General features: G+C 31.9%; 2 protein-coding genes across 3 annotated transcripts; one reads left to right on the top strand and one right to left on the bottom strand.

The window, feature by feature from the left end:
- The first annotated feature begins 1,989 nt into the window (after positions 1–1,989).
- On the top strand, positions 1,990–5,789 carry LOC18049449 (UV-B-induced protein At3g17800, chloroplastic). 2 transcript variants are annotated; one of them, XM_006441257.2, is made up of 4 exons: positions 1,990–2,139; positions 2,258–2,394; positions 2,584–2,876; positions 4,683–5,789. In XM_006441257.2, exons 2-4 carry the CDS (start codon positions 2,266–2,268, stop codon positions 5,512–5,514), a joined length of 1,254 nt encoding a protein of 417 aa, XP_006441320.1. In that variant the 5' UTR covers positions 1,990–2,139; positions 2,258–2,265; the 3' UTR covers positions 5,515–5,789. The 2 variants fall into 2 exon arrangements, with proteins under 2 accessions (XP_006441320.1, XP_006441318.1); XM_006441255.2 differs by having other exon boundaries at positions 2,254–2,394.
- A 7,383-nt stretch (positions 5,790–13,172) lies between these two features.
- LOC18049448 (purple acid phosphatase 17) lies at positions 13,173–15,265 on the bottom strand. Its single transcript, XM_006441254.2, has 7 exons — positions 14,910–15,265; positions 14,470–14,626; positions 14,262–14,369; positions 14,049–14,176; positions 13,825–13,953; positions 13,675–13,742; positions 13,173–13,587 (listed from the first exon to the last, which is right to left on the bottom strand). Exons 1-7 carry the CDS (start codon positions 15,156–15,158, stop codon positions 13,371–13,373), a joined length of 1,056 nt encoding a protein of 351 aa, XP_006441317.2. The 5' UTR covers positions 15,159–15,265; the 3' UTR covers positions 13,173–13,370.
- Positions 15,266–17,794: the final 2,529 nt, after the last annotated feature.

Genomic DNA, 17,794 nt, shown 5'->3' with positions numbered 1-17,794 from the left:
AACTAAAAAATTATTCCATAAGACTTGAAATTAGATCTTAAAAAAAATTAAATTAGATGTATTTTATATGCGTTATTTAAATGTACCATTTCATTTTGCTGTTTACAATATTAATCTCGAAAATGTAAAATATTAATATGTAAATTATGTGAAGATAAAATATTATTTATGAAGATTATTTTGTTTAACTTTTCACAATACATATAAATTATCAAAATCAACAATGATGCATTACCAAATTTATATCAATCAATGTAATTATAATTTAGTGACATAAAATAAAAATACAAATTGTTTGTGAGTAACAAATTTTATTTATCAAGTGATTTATAAGAAAGAATTTATATAATATAGTTTTATATAATTTATAAATAAATTGTATTATTAATTTTTTTATTCTTTTAAAGTTGTAAATTTCTCGCTAGGGTTATTTTTACATACCTCCCCTGAGGTTTCACCTAATTTCAGTTTAATAGAAAGTATCTCCGTATTTTTACTCCCCTCCCCTGCAGTTAGTATTTCCGTCAGTTGACTGTTAGTGGACTAACAAGAGGACGAAAATACCCTTTAAAGGCTGACAAGTACAATTTCCCAGCAAAGTTGACAGTGCAAGCATATTCAAAAGCTATTCAAAAGTCGAAAATATTGAAATCAAACATAAATTTCTCGGTGCTTAAAAGTTGGAGATTTGGGGTCAAAAAAATTTTCTTTCTTCTCCATTGCACAGGAGAATAGGAGTGCAGAAGCCATGGAATAAAATTAAATCAATTAATATAAAAAATAAATTTTCTACAAATTCAACATACATTAAAACCCATTAATCTTTTACAACAAACATCCACAACATGACAACACCAATTTTTCTAATCATTCGGACATGATTACAAGTGAATTTTGAGTACAAACACCCACACCATATTTTCTTTGACTTTTGCCCAGCCATTTATATAGAGAGAAAAAAAGAAAAAGAAAAAGAAAAGAAAAAGAGTGAAGCTCACGGGGAGAGAGAGGAAAAAGAATCGGATCCAACCCGACCCGCGACTGTGATCCGGTCGGATCTCCCATTTCGAGCCACCGTTTCAGTCGAGCTTGGTACCGATCGAAAGCCCTTGAACCGTTGGTTATCTCCATGCCATCTTTGCCGTCGGAAAGCGTCCGGAAAGCCACCGATCGAAGCCGTGAGAAGCAGCGAAAATGCCTCCTCGATTGGCCACGGACTGCGCCCGTCGGCAGTCTTCTATCAGCATCTTCTCGACTCACGAGGAGAGAGAAAAAAACGCAGCCTCGACTGGTATTAGAGCCGTGAAAAGCCACGGAAACTCGCCCCTCAGCAGTCTTCTATTAGCATCGAAGCTTGTCTTCTTCATGGGTAAGTTCAAAATGGTGATGATTCTTGATCCTCAAACTCACTAACACTCGCTTGTTTTCACACTTAAGCTGCTGAGGGGTGAATGTTTGCGTGAATGATGAGATTTTCGTAAGATTTACACTTTCGTGAAGAGATTTTTCTTTTGGGTAATGAAATGGACGGATGCAACGGTATTTCGCACTTACCAATGCCACTACAGCTAACTTTTTAAGTTTTTTAAAATTTAAATGCGCTTTTACAATTGTAAACTTATATACTGATATTATACTGACAGAAATACTAATAGTAGGGGAGGAATATAAAAATACGAAAATACTTTTTATTAAACTGATATTAAGTGAAACCTCAGGGGAGGTATGTAAAAATAACCCTTTCTGGCTATCCTATTTGAGTCTTGTTTCTTATCCCTTTTATCAAATTTAAGTTATCTACTTTATCAATAACTTCGCTTTTCTATTTATCTTATTTAATTATTGTATACCATAAATTTCACCCAATGCTCCACATTAATCTGTTTCTCAACATTAAAATTTGTTTATCGAGTACTGATGTATATACACGTATAATTTTTATTTTTCAAAGAATACATACATTAATACATATAAATTTGTTACGAGGCGTCGAGGCCAGCCCATAATTGTTGACTTGACCATATTCGAAGCTCAATAAAGAACAACACTCGTTCGCTCTATTGAAGCAAAAATCTCTCTAAATCTGTAAATCGGGTCGGTTTAAACATCTCTTCTCTTTTCTTTGTTTCGCAATTCAAGGTACAATAATTATTATTATTCTTATTTTGGTCTCTGATTTACACACCTTGAAATTCCTCTTATTTCAATTATTATTAATTTTTTTAATAGCTAAAGAATTTGTGAATGAATTAGACAGATTTGAGTATGGAGGCAGCCGCAGCAAGCGTGGCTCGATCTTCAATCGGCTTGCATAGTCACAGACCAGTTCTTTTTTCTGTTTATTCTGGACCTGATTTTATTCGTTTTGGCACTAAATCGCTTTTACCGATCAAGGTATAATTATCAAACTTACGGATAGACTCGTAGCTATTAATTTTGCCTTGTTTGTTTTTTTAATCGAGATCCGTTACTGTTTATTGTTTCGTTGCTTTTTTGTCTAATTGATTTAGACTCACTTAGTTGAATATGTTCAATTATCTTGCGCCTGTTTGATTGACTATTCTATTGGTTGATTCGCTGCAGCATTACTCTTCAGTTTCAAACCCTAAGCCAAGGCATAGGAGAAAGGGATTTGGAAGCAGGAGATGCATGGTCGTTAGAGCATCATCTTCTTCAGAATCATCTAGGTCAATGGATCCAATTGCTCCGCTTCAGCTGGAGTCTCCAGTGGGACAGTTTTTGTCTCAGATTTTGATAAGCCACCCACACCTTGTACCTGCAGCAGTTGAGCAGCAGCTTGAACAGCTTCAAACTGACCGTGATGCTGAAAAACACGAGGAGGCTTCTGCTTCTGGCACTGAGCTTGTATTGTATAGGTTAGTTGCTCATCTCTTGATATGGAATGTGAAATTAACTTTAAGGGAAAGTTAAGGCTTACAATTTTGTGTTTAGTTTTAGAAATTTGATGAGAATGTCAACATAAATGATGGAATGCTTCTTGTTTGATTAGTATAAATGATGGAAGTGTATAAATGCCACTTACCAAAGCTAGAAATATGAGGAAATGAATTTTTTTTTTTTAATAACAGCGCTATCATTTCATTTGGCTATGCTTTGAAATGTGTTTCATGGTTATGAGTAAACATTAGCATATGTTATGCTGTTTTTTCTTGCATCACAGTTTTTATATACTCTTGGGCTTGAAGCTCCAGAAATACTGTTATTGGTTAACTAATTTTGAAGTTGGCCTTGTATGGAACTTTTCAGATTCTTTCAATTGATCACTATATAAGTCTTGGTAATTTAAGAATAGCAAAGCTCATGAACTAGTTTCCATTACTATGTTTTATTCCTATTAAATATTTAGTTATAAAATAAAGCACATTCTTACATGCTAAATTTGGAAATCAATGTTATAAGCTTGATGATGGAAATTGTACATTAAACATTTTACAATTATACATCTCTCATATAGTTTTGTATATATAATCTTTTTTTTTAAAGTAAAATAAAAAAGCTCTACATTGAAAATAGGATGCACGGTAATTTATGGGCTTTAGGTTTTGACTATTAGGTTCACGAAATCTCACTCCGAATGCTCAAAAATTTGTAGTATAACTGGCTTATACGAGATAAACAGATTAAGATAAATGAATTTAAAGCGAATTAAGTGCAGAAGGTGGTTCGAAAGTGAATTTTTGTGCTGTAGAATGTTATGATATTTTGGGAATTGATTTATTTTATTGTTTTCTTTAAGGGATTTCATAGTTACCAGTGGCAGAGCCACATAGAGGCAAGCGGGGGCAGCTACCCCTGTAAGTCCTAATTTTTTCAGAAAATGGCTTTTAGAATTCAACCAAACATTTTATTTGTCCCCAATAAAATTTTTAATTTGTCCCTACTGCTTTGAATAATATATAAAAATGTAGGCTCAAAATTAAATTATCATCACTAAAATCACTTTAAATGAATATGTTAAATCCAAAATTATTTACAAACATTTGAGGAAAATCAAATTCTTTTAAGGAAATTAATTTGCTCCCACAGATTTGAATTCTGTCTATGCCACTGATTATTATTTGTCTATGGTTGATTTGGTTATCTTCTCGGTATATTTTTCCTCCATAGATATGCTCTGTTGTATTTTTTGAGACTTCTGGTTTGGATTATAATGTGTGCATAACATAAATATTGTTCTTCTCCTGACTTGCTTCTATTTCTCCTCCTCCTTTTCCCTGTGTTTTATCTCGCTTTTCTTTTGGTTGCCTGTGTTATTGGTTAAACCCAAAATTGTTATTGCTCTCTGAGTTCCCTTTCCGTTATCTCTATCCTATCTTTCTGGCAAGCTCCCTACACACCATTCTATGGTTTATGTTCTATTTCTTTGTCTTTTCTTTAGATCTGATTTAGCGACACTACAACACTCGAAATTAGAAGCTTATGTAACCTTAATCAGATGATGATCAATCTCAAAATCATATAAATGTAACCTATATGAAATGTTTACTAGAAATTTGATTTTATTGAAACCATTTATTATCAAAACTTTTGAATTAGGTAAAAGGCAGTAGTAAATTTCTTTGCTCATGCTTGCGTAAATATACCTTCAACATGTCAGTGATAAATTATTTAGTTTTACTGTCAAGAGTTGAACCTTAAACTATGGTATTTCAAATTTCCAGGAGAATTGCTGAGGTGAAGGCTAATGAAAGGAGAAAGGCATTAGAAGAGATTTTGTATGCATTGGTTGTGCAGAAGTTCATGGATGCTAATGTTTCCTTGATACCTTCTATTACCCCTTCTTCTTCAGACTCCTCTGGCCGGGTGGACACGTGGCTAAGCCAAGATGAGAACCTTGAGCAGCTTCACTCATCTGAAGCCTATGAGATGATACAAAACCACTTGGCTCTTATTCTCGGAAATCGGTTGGGTGATTCAACCTCTGTAGCACAGATCAGCAAACTCAGGGTTGGGCAAGTCTATGCTGCTTCAGTTATGTATGGGTACTTCCTCAAGCGAGTCGATCAGAGGTTTCAGCTTGAGAAGAGCATGAAAATTCTTCCAGATGCATCAGATGTAGAAGAGAGTGGTATTCAGCAAGTGGTAGGAGACGTGACACCCACTGGTGCTGAGGGTTCTCATGAAGCTCTGTCATCTCATCCTGAAGTTTCATCCTTTTCTGGTGGTGTCAGTCCTGGAGGTTTTGGTCATGGGATAAAGGCCTCTCGGTTGAGGACCTATGTGATGTCTTTTGATGGGGAGACACTTCAGAGATATGCGACGATAAGATCCAAAGAGGCTGTTAGCATCATTGAGAAGCACACAGAGGCGCTATTTGGAAGACCAGAAATTGTTGTAACACCACAGGGTACTGTTGATTCCTCAAATGATGTACAAATCAAAATTAGCTTTGCTGGTCTGAAGAGACTTGTTTTGGAGGCTGTGACTTTTGGTTCTTTCCTCTGGGATGTTGAGAGCTATGTGGATTCGAGGTATCATTTTGTCATGAACTGAATGATGTTCATTTTCAACTGTTTCAAACAAAGTTTGTACCAGACTGACCAAACCCAAATGGAGCACGGGATAGTTTTGAGGACAAGTATTAGGTAATTTGCTAATTGTATTGTATATAGTTAATAGTTTAATTGTCATGTTTACTTGTTTTATTGCATGCTATAACACTTGTGGTTGCTAAATGAAATTTACCTTCATTTTGCAAGTGCCTGGAAAACTTAGTTTAATCTAGGTTGACGTTGTCTCTTTTGGTTAAATCACAATATGTAAGCATATACTATCTCTAATTTATTTATTTAATATGTTTTAATAACTAATTAAATTTATTTAATATTTAAATTATTGATGGGAACCGTGTACTCCTGGCCACCCCCTTAGTCATCTCTAGTGTTATTACAACACAGAATCGCCGTTTTTAAGTAGCCTTTGATATCTCGGACGATATTTTCCAACAGAACTTCGATAGGCGAGATATGCAAACAGCGCGAGGTATGAAGCGATCTCGTGCGGAGACTGAACGACTTTCACGTTCCATAACCATAATGAAAGAAAGCTAACCTAGAACCTATTCCTGCAATTGCATTTAGTCTCGCTACCTGTTTTGTGGCCGCCCCCTACTTGCACATTCGCAATTTCTACCACAAGAAAGTCGCCCCTAAATTCCATATCCTTGGAATTCTCGTCCGAAACTTTACGCAACAATCCAAAAAGTTAGGGCCCGTTCGGTACCCTTTTTCAAGGCATGTTTTCGTTTTCATTTTTATAATACACACATAAAACATGTTCGGTGAATTTTTTTCACAAAATAAATTACAAAACACAAAATCCGGATTCATTATTATAACTACACACAAAACAAATTACAAAACATAAAATTCGGATTTATTATTATAATTACACAACTGAAAACAAATTAAACAAATTCTCCAAATTTTACAGACTAAACCTAAAAATGAATTAGAAAACAAAAGAAAAATTGTGACCTCCTCCTTATCTCTTCACTGACGCTCTCTCTTGCCCGCAACTTTCTTCATCCAGTTGCAGCAAATCTGCACTCTCTCCCTCCCCTTATCTTCATCCAACATCTTTCTCTCTCTTTATTTCTCTCGATCCACTCTCTTCTCCTTATCTCTTCACTGCCTCTCTCTCTTCCCCCTTGCCCCGTAGCCTTCTTGATTCAGTTGCAACAAATCTGCACTCTCAGCCACTGTCGTTGCTGTGTTTCCGCCATAGCCGCTGCTGCTGTGTTTCCGCCATAGCCGCCGCTACTCTGTTTCTGCTGCTGCTCTGTTTCCGCTGTTGCTCTGCTCCGTTGCTGCTCAGTCGTTGCTGCTCGTCTTCACCCAACTTCTGTTGCTCTCCCGGATAGGTCACTTGCCGGTATTTGTTTTTTTTAAGTTAAAAACAATCCACAAAATGTCGTTGCTGTTGTTTGGCATGTTTTGCTTCTGTAAGCATATACATCATTCTTTGGAAACCAATTTAAAACGAAAAAAAGGACATTATAATTTACAAGATTTTTGACTTAATTAACTTTTAAATATTTCTTAAAGTAGGATGTTTTTGGACAGCGATATATGACATTTAGAATGAAAAAAAAGCCTGAGAATTTAATAAAAATTTTTAGAAATTATTTGAGTGATTTAATTGTTTTTAATAGCATGTAAAGATGATGTTGTTCACGATTGTCGTTGCCATGATATTGATTTTACTCCAAATTCCATTTTGTTGATGATGCAAAAGTTGAATTTATTGCCTGTCACTTTTTTTTTACAGAGAAAATGCATTAGGTAAATTGGACTTTTGTTATTAGAGAGAAATAGAGATTTTTCAAGCTTTGCCCTAGATAGAATTCAATCAAACAATCTGTAATTTCAATTTATTGCTTTAGATGGAATTCACAATTTGAATTTATTGCTTGTGATAGGTTATTTGGAGACTTTGATGTGCAAGATTTGGTTACCAACGAAGGAGATACTGGTAGACCACTTATTAATATTGATTTATCTCCTACAAGTGTCGCAGAGACGAATGCTACAAGAGATAGAATTGCAGCTTCTATGTGGCATGATTACATACGTAATGCATAATGTCTATTATGTAATTTTTTTATAATTATTTTGTTTAAATCATGTGTTGTAATATATATCTTAATTATGGTGTAAAAATAATGACAATGTAAAATTTTTTTTAATTAATGCTAATTCTAAAATTTTATTATCATGTAATTTTTTATAATAATTTTGTTTAAATTATTATGTTGTATTTGTGTATGTATTAGCTAAATAATTATTTTATAATTATAAATATGATGTAAATGCTAGTAAAAATTATTTTTGAAAAAAGTACTACCGAACGCATATTTTTTGTTTTTATTATTTTCAACTGTGTTTACCGAACGCATATTACTGTTTTCAGTTTTAAAATACAGAATACATAAAATGATACCAAACACATACTTAAATTCGAAATACAACAATTACAAAATACCATTTTTATTTTCATTTTTATTCTCAGAAAATACAAATTCAGAAACAATACCGAACGGGTCCTTAGATTCCATGAGTTCTCTTTTCTTTCTTCTTCTTCTTCTTCTTCCGCTTTTTTTTTTTTTTGGGCTTCCCTTTCCCGGTAGATCTATGGCAAATAGAGACTATATATATATATATATATTGATTACATGAGACAATTGTTTAAGAGTACAAGTCATATTATATGAGATTATAACTGATATTTACAACAGATTATAACTGAGACTAATATACATCAATTCTTATGAAGCATGGTCCAAATTTTTACTTTCTCTAATGTTCGAGAGACGTGTACTTCATTCACATTTCGAAAGGGAGAAGACTACTTTCATTTAAATTGAGCAAGAAAATTAAACCCCTACAATGTATTGTGGGGACTCAAACCTATGATTTCACAATTGTAAAATTTGGGTTCTAACCACTAGGTTAAAGCCTAGTGAATAGAGACTATATTGATATCGTCACATAGACCTCAAAATAAGGATTATGTCAGCACAAATATGATAAACAAACAACATCTATAGATTCCTACTGCTGGTTAGTGGTGGTTACAGTAATTGTATAATTTTATTAATAAAATCAAAATGATATTATTTTTATAGAATTAATATAAAATATTAAAATACATAACAAAATCCTTACTACACTAAATGTAATTTTCTGTTAACTTTAATATAATAACATAGTATAATATACTATAATATAGTTAGATATAATATGGTGTATCAAACATATTAGAGGAGATGCAGAGGTTATTATTTGGGGCGTTATATATATATATATATATATATATATATATATATATATATATATATATATATATATATATATATATATATATATATATATATATATATATATATATATGGATTGGATCATAGCCCCTTGTTATTAAATAAATTAAAATAGACTAGGTCAATTTTATTGACCCCCTTATTGTTATTAGGGAAATTATCATTCGTATACTCTATATTTGCTCTGTTATAAAAAATACTACAACACTTTGAGGGTATATCAATCGTTGATGAGAACCATCAAGTGATCCTTTGCACATTCATGGAGGCCCAATTACAAGAGTAAGAGCCAAAAAGATGCAAGCTGCTTTAAATGGATTAATTGAGAAAATATGGATTGAAAATGCAATTCAAGATGCAAGACATCATGAATTGGGCTTGAAGAGAAGACAAGGCATTGTGGGCATTATTCAAGTCAGTGGGCAGCCAAATACACAAGTTGTATCAAATGCTGAAAGGTCAAATTCGGAATAAAAACTGTATTGATTGAGACAGAATTAAAATGCAAGCTATATACCGTTGGAAAGATAATTAAGTTAGCTTTCCAATAAATTTTACAGAGCTGGATTTGGAGTTCTCTAGAAGGAGTTATGACCAATTCTTTACAGCTTGTTCAGACTTGGGATTTTCAACGAATCCTTTGTTTTTCAACTTATTTGTTTGTTTTGTTTCAAGCTTATCAATGTGTAAGGTAAGTCTACCATCAATGATGGTGGGCTAACATTAAGTTTGTCAATGATAGCATTAATTATAGTAGGCTAGCATTAAGTTTGTCAAAGATAGCATTGATCATGGTGGGTTGGTGAAGACTTTTGAAACATCTTTTGACAAACTTACTTGGAGGGTTGTTCCAATGTTTCCATTTGTATTTTTAGGATCTTGGGTTCCTTTTAGCCTATTTAAATTCAGCAACCTTGGTATGTAAGGAGATGAATGTTATTTTGAATTTGAAAGATTATTCTTTCTTTGGTTCTTTTGAGAACTAGTGAACTTATCAAGAATTTACATTCTTGTGGTGTTCCAAATTTAGACTTATCACTCACCTTCTCATCTTTTTCTTGAGTGTGGCGTCAATACCTTTCTCTATACCTTTGGTTGATATTTTCTTAAGCATTGGGTCAAGGTTTTTGTTTGCCATAAATCTGTTTAGAACTTTCTTGGGAAGTTGAAACTACAAATTAAGTGTAGGATTGAAAGTTTCATTGTGGGATTCATATCAATCGTCCACCCTTAGTTGACAAAATGTATCAGCCGACCACTAAACCGTTAGTTTCCGTTTGAAAGTTAACGGAATTACAGTGAATTGACAATTTTACCTTTGAAAATTATCACTTGTATACCCTTAAATTCTCTTTTTATCACTTGTATACCCTTAAATTATCACTTGTATTATATGAAAAGACCAAATTACCTATCTGATGTCATCATACTTAAACGGCAACTAACGGTTTGGTGGTCAGCTGATACATTTTGTCAACTTAGGATGGACGATTGATACACCCTCAAAATATTGTAGTATTTTTGATAATAGAGTAAACTAAGGGTATACAAATGATAATTTTCCTTCTTATTAATATGCATTTTTAATTTAAATCAATTAAAATAAAAATTTATTAAATAAATAATATTTTAAAAATAAGAAGAAGAAGAAGAAGAAGAAAAGACAAGTAAAAAAGGAAAAAAAAATATTTTTATTACAAATATTTTGAAAAATTAAATCAAATGAGTATTAACAAAAAGACAAAAGTTTAATTCATTTTCTATGAAATCTATCTCATATTTAGCATTTTAAGTTTTCTGTTTAATGTTTAATGTAATTATTTTCTAAATACCCTGATTTTTTTTTTTTGGCTCTCGTTTCATGTTTACGTTCATGTTTCATGTTTCATGTTGCAAGTTCAAAGTTTCATATTTGATGTTTGATATTCACTGTTACAGAGGTACTCGTATTTTATGTTCATTGTTGCATATTTTAAGTAACGTGTTTCATGTTTATTATTATATGTTTCATTCAATTACTTTCGAAATACCCCAAATTTTTTTTTTTGCCCCCGTTTCATGTTTCAGTTCATGTTTCATGTTGCAAGTTCAAAATTTCATATTTGATGTTTTATGTTCACTGTTACAGAGGTATTTATATTTTATGTTCATTGTTGCATATTTTAAGTAATGTGTTTCATGTTTATTGTTATATGTTTCATTCAATTACTTTCCAAATACCCCGAAATTTTTCTTTTTTGCCCTCGTTTCATGTTTATGTTCATGTTTCATGTTCATTGTTGCATATTTTAAGTAACGAGCTTCATATTTACTGTTCAATATTTCATATAATTATTTTCCAAATACCCCAAAGTTTCATATTTGATGTTTTATGTTCATTGTTGCATATTTTAAGTAACGAGCTTCATATTTAATGTTCAATATTTCATATAATTATTTTCCAAATACCCCAAATTTTTTTTCCCCATGTTTCATGTTTACGTTGAAGTTTCATATTTCAAGTTTTGAGTTTCATATTGATGTTTTATGTTCACCATTGCAAAGGTACTCATATTTTATATTCGTATTGCATATTCTAAGTAATGTGTTTCATATTTACTATTCTATATTTCATATAATTATTATCTAAACACCCCGAAATTTTTCTTTTTTCCACCCGGTTTCATGTGTACGTTCAAGTTTCATATTGCAAGTTTAGAGTAGCTTATTTTTATGTTTGTTGTTTATTGTTTCATAATTTATGGTAAGTAAATTTCATTTTATTCATGAATGATTTCTTGTAGAAGTAGTGAAGCCAATGTTAGTAACAATTATGGTTGTGGTAGTTCTAAGTTAGCTCGCTCAAGTGAACAATTTTCATTCAACGCTAGTGAAGCATCATATGAACTTGAAACCCAAAAGGAATGTGGGAGTAGTTCTTATGTGTTCTCACAATCTAATGATTATTTCTAAAATAATTCATCAATGTCACCATCACTAGGAGGGGATACTTTTACATTTCTTCCATATCCCAACATGCAGTCTAATTGGTGGCCTCATGACAATTCATTTGACTAATCGGAAGACGTGACAATTCATTTGACAAGTTAAGATGAACAATTGTATCCAACTTTGCAAGAGTCGTGCTTTAATTGAAGCTTTTGTTAGTGTGTTACTATTTTGTTTATACACTCATGATATGGAATTTATATTCGCCTTAACTTGTCTTATTTCTTATCTTTGATGATTGTTGATATATACTTGAGTTTAACATGTTATATGCTTAAATTTCTGTTTTTGGATGTTCATCATCATGTCTCATGCATAAAAAATGGCATTTGAAATTTTTCAGAATCACAAAATGGTCTCGGAATTGATCAAATTTTGGCCGAAAAACAAGACGGTCTAAATTTAAGGAGAACCGGCTAATCACTTTTTTAAAGCGGCTAACCGTTTTCTTTAAGTGGCTATCTGCTATTCAGTTCTAGAAACTTAGTGGCTAGCTGCTTGAAGCAAGCAGCTGACCGCTTAGTTTCTAGAACTGAAGTAGTTAACCGCTTGGTTCAAGCTGCTAGCCGACTTCATACATATTCACAATCTTTGTCACTCGTTCTCCATCTCTCTCTACATTATTTCGTTTCCATCTCTTTCTCTTTCTCTTTCTCTAAAATTTTTCATTTTCCACTCACTTTCTTGCCAAAGCGACTCTCTAGAACCATTTTCCATTTATTAAACCTCACCTATTCACTCTCAAAACACCATTTCCTTATTTATTTTCAAAATTCCTAAATCTTTAAACCTACTTTACCCGTTTCACATACCCCCGCTTTTGAGTCACTTTTCGCTCATTCTTGACCAAATATTGTGTGTGAATTATATTTCTACACTATATCATTAACAAATCATTTTCCCTAAATACAACAAATTACAAATCTAATAACTTAAACAATTACAAGGATAAGTTTAAAGCTGAGTAACCTCGATGAGAAGAGTGAAAGTGAGAGCCGGGAGTAGGAGCGAGAGTGAGAGAAAGGTAGAGCGTGAGTGTGAGTTGGACCAAGAGTAAGAGCAACAGCAACAGCGACGCGAGAGTAAGAGTGTGAGCGGGAACGGGAGCGTGAGCACGAGCGGGAGAGTGAGCAAGAGCAAGAGCGAGGCATAATGTGGTGATCGAGAGGGAGAAAGATGAGGGTTTTCTTGTTCAATGTTCCAGAGGAGGAAGAAAAAGCAAGGGGGAGAAAGAGAGGGAGATGAAAATGCTTTTCTTCCGTTTGCCCGCTTTTTTTTTTTGCTTTTATTCACTTTTTTTTTTTTATAAATTGATACCCCAACTGTTGGATTCAAATAAGCTGAATCCAATGACTCAAGGGCAGCCCTTACACCATACAGGGGATTTTATGCCCTGCATGGTAGCTGAGGCCATATATATATTGATGTTTCAGTAGTAAAATTACCTAAATGAAACCAAAGAACGATACAAATAATGATCCTACACAAACTCTGGCTCTTCAGTAATCAAATAAACTATACCAAGATGCGGATGCCTCTAGCTTTATACGGATGAGTGACGTGGCTGCTTGATTTTATTCCATCCGTGCAAAACCTTGCCATGAACATCATAGAACTTAATCTCTGCTTCAAATTGAGTCAACTTCACAGACATGAATCCTTGCCCGTCGTAAAAAAAGTTTAAACCATCTCCATTTTCTTCTTTAATATTTCCTCTCCATGCCTTAGATCCTGCTCCACTCGTAAGAAATTGTATAGGGCTGCCACAACAATCTTACGAATTAGTCATATGAAACATAATCCAATCGTTTAGTTTAATGAAAGATAATGTTGCTTCTCAAAATTACCTTTCCCTGTCACTGATATGCTCCAAGCAATGGTCATGGCCGTTCATGTAAAAGTCAACGTCGTAGGTCTGAAATTATTCACAGGATTTACCGGAGTTCAGTGTGCTGAAATGGGTAAATTATTGTATTTACATATAAGTTATTTTTTACCTTGAGAAGTGGGAGGATATGCCTGATAAGTTCCTGGGTGTCTCCATGGTGCCCAATGCTTCTAATTGCATGGTGGCCAACAACTATTTTCCACTTTGCCATTGATTTTTTGAACGCTGATTCTAAATCCTATTATGGATACATGATTGTAAGATTACAACTAATACAAATTTTATCTATTATATCGTTGATTGAAATAACAAATCTTTATATATGTTTTATACCTTCAATATGTTGGCACGATAAGCTTTTCTAGAGATAATACCTCGCCAATTATAAGTATGACCCTCTGCTTTGGAGAAGTACATATTGACAAAAGGAGTGGTATCCACAAAGAAAATCTCAGCTAATTCTGAAAAAAAAAATGTTGGCAATTGAGTATTATTAAGACAGTTTACGTCTATATGACTGAGTATTGAGTATTCCTCTGTATTTGCTTGCATTTACAATAAAAGATCTTAAGCAAATCCATCTTCTATCAATTATTCTGAGGAGGGGGCTTAATTGAGCCTCAGCATCGCCCCTATAATCATGGTTGCCCAGAACTGCATTTTGAATAAGTATTAATTAGTGTCAATTGAATATAGCATTATATTACATGTAAAATTGATGTTGTGATAAGAGATGAGTGATGAGGGAACTTGCTGCTATACCACTGCTTTTGCAAGCTCTTTACTGTGTAGATTTTGGAAAATGATTTTTCAAATGCTGTGTCATCTTCTCCACTTAATCCATTATCATAAAAATTATCTCCTATTGAAACTACGAAATCGATGTCTAGTTTCTCTCCAATTCTTCCCATCTACGTATTAATATCGTAGCAAATCAATATCAATTATTCATTTCTCTTCTAGAATAGCAATCAACATAGTTAAAAATACTAGAACATGAAAGATGATGAAAAAAAGGAATGATGATGTCGGGAGCACAAGCTAATTTGTTATTCAATTGAATAATAGTATACACTAATTATTCCCTTAATAGTCGAATACACAACTACAAAGAGTTTGTCCTTAAGATTATTCAATAAAAGATTACTCAATAAAAAATGCAATCAAAGTGATGAATATGTAATGTTTTGTTACCTGAGAAGTGAGTTGAGACTGGTTGAAGGCACCTCTTCTACCCCAATCACCAATCACCAAAAAGCTAAGCGAAAGCGGCTCATCATTTTTGGTTTCGGTTGAAATGGGATGCTCAAATCTTTGAAGCTCTGCTTTTGCACTTGTAATAAGGAATAGGAAGAAACACAGAGCTAAAACAAGCCAAAGTGCGATTTTGATGAACATATTGGATGCCATGTTATGGTCACAATAACATAATCTACATATCATGATATTTTTGCTTATTTATACGTAGTTGAAAACAATCTCCAGGAAAGTGCTTCAATCACTTAACTTGATACGTAGTCCAGGTTGCATGAATTCTGAGTATGATTAATTAAAACTATGTCGTTACTTGGTAAAATAGAGGCAAAGTTATGTCATATCCGATTAGTTTTAGTAGTTGTAACTGTAACCGCACGGGAGATCGCAGAGAGCAATTGGAGGATATGCGAATATGCCATTGGCATTAGAACATTATTAGAATATTCGTCCCAAGATTTAGAGAGCTCAACTTGTTGTGGGCCCTCTCTGCGTAATATAGTGCTTAAAATATTACATACAATTTTCTAATTTCATGAGAAGAGCATCCAGATTTATATTAACAATAAATCAATTTTATGGTCGGTTTGGCTGGACAAAAGAATGAGGTAGCCGGGTCTAAATTTCATGAATGCCATCAAATCGCCTCTTGTTTTCCATACTGCAGCTATAGAATGTTGGTGTCTTGGTGATATGAACGAATTGCACAAATAAACTTGGACTATTTGCGGCCTCAAATGAAATGGTCGGGTAAGAACTTAAGAAGTAAAAGATCTCGGTCAAATAACTTAAGCAACGCGCGCGCGCGCATCTATAAATATATATTTTAAAAGATAAAAATTTAGGTTGTGCTATAATAAAATATTAATAATTAAATTTTAAATCATAAATATTTGTAGATTTTTTATTATTAAGGACAAACAAGTATGAAAAAAATTATGAGAAGTATTTTTTTTTGAAATTATTTTTTACTTATATTTACCACTTTTTAGATGCATTAGAGGTGCTTTGTGAGGCAGCACATACACATATGTATTCTCTCTAAAATAGCACTTGTAGTGACTCTTAAGATTTTACTATTTTACTATTTAATCTTTTAAATATCTCTGAACAGCCTTTGCTTTTTAATTAATTCCATTTACTTTAAGGGTTTCTCTATGATGCTGTAAAAAATTTACAACATCAATAATGTATTAATTTTGAACCATTAGATTTAATCAATGGTGTACAATATTTGTACTAAAAAAATAATCTAAAAATAATAGTAAACAGTTTGTTAACCGTTCAAGTGGGTGGAGAATTTTTGTAAAATAATACCACCCTTAGTGTTTGAAACAATTTCACTTAAATAACATATTTTATTTAAAATTACTTTTCAGCCCTCCTTTAAATTTGTAATATGATAATCTTTTTTAAATAAATCTTCCAAAATCAATTACCATTAAGTATAAAATATAATATCAAGTAGGTTATTTAACACAAAGTCTTATAATAATTTGTATTGTATGAATTTAATTACAAACCATTAATACCTAAATAATAATGATAATAGAAGGCATTTCAATAAACTATTTTATATGTGTTTTATTAATAATACTATATGAGTCACAACAAATGAGAAATATTTTATTCACCAATTCTTATTGAAAAATATATATGTCTATATAACTATAGAGTGGGAAATATTTTGATTTAATTTTTTAACAAAAAATTAAACTATTTATTTCATGCAATTCAATGGTGGAGGATATAACATTATGAAATGTTGCTTTGACTTTCAATATCAACTATTAGATTATGATATATTAGTGGCTCAAATATTGTGTCAAAATTTTAAGTTAAAGTATCCCAAACCATATCTTTATAATGGAAATATAAAAACATGCAATGATTTTTTTTCTTCATTTTGTCCATTAAATATTATTTGATGTGATATTTTATTTATTGTCACTATTAATTATCATAATAAAAGTAATGACTCTTCGTAACATAAAAATTTATAATTACTATCAAAGAATAACAATAAAATAATCTTTCAAGATTCATAAACTAAAGTTAATTAGGAATATGTGGTAGATTTAACTTTTATGAAATTAATAAAGTGACATTTGAAAATAAAATGAAAACAAACTTGTGAAAATTAAATTTTATAAGGCTCAGATAATTTTCTACTATGTCAATAAAAATCTAAAAATATAAATGATTTTCGTTCACTTTTTTTCCCACGTAAATATTATCGGAGGCAATATTTTATTTATTATCACTATTAACTATCATAACAAAAGTAATGACTCTTCATAATATAAAATTTTATAATTACAAGCCAAGGATATCAATAAAATAATCTTTCACGATTCATAAACTAAAGCTCATTAGGAATATATATTCGATTTAACTTTTATGAAATTAACAAAGTGATATTTGAAAATAAAATGAAAATATATAAGCTTATAAAACTTAAAACTCCCACCATATAAGGATATTAACTGTAAGATAAATATAAAGTACAGAAAATAAGTATGTTAAATGGGTGTTAAAAATGATACATATTTCATGATCAATTATACAACGGCCCTTAATATTATATAAAATAATGAGTATTTTAATATACAATATTAAATTTTATTAAAACATGTGTGATCAAGTAATTTTTATATTACAAGCAATCTCAACAATGAGTTTATTGATGTAACTATGACATTTACTTAACTATATGTACTTAGTTGTGTTATTTATTAGTATTATATCATATATAAATTTTACAATTGCAACTTATTTATTTGATTTGTGTTAAATAACCTACCATTACATTTTATATTTAATGG

This window comes from Citrus clementina, unplaced genomic scaffold (genome assembly GCF_000493195.1).
Source record: "Citrus clementina cultivar Clemenules unplaced genomic scaffold, Citrus_clementina_v1.0 scaffold_3, whole genome shotgun sequence".
Lineage (NCBI taxonomy): Eukaryota > Viridiplantae > Streptophyta > Magnoliopsida > Sapindales > Rutaceae > Citrus > Citrus x clementina.
Note: the sequence above shows the minus strand (reverse complement) of the source record. Positions and strands in the feature narration are given on the sequence as shown.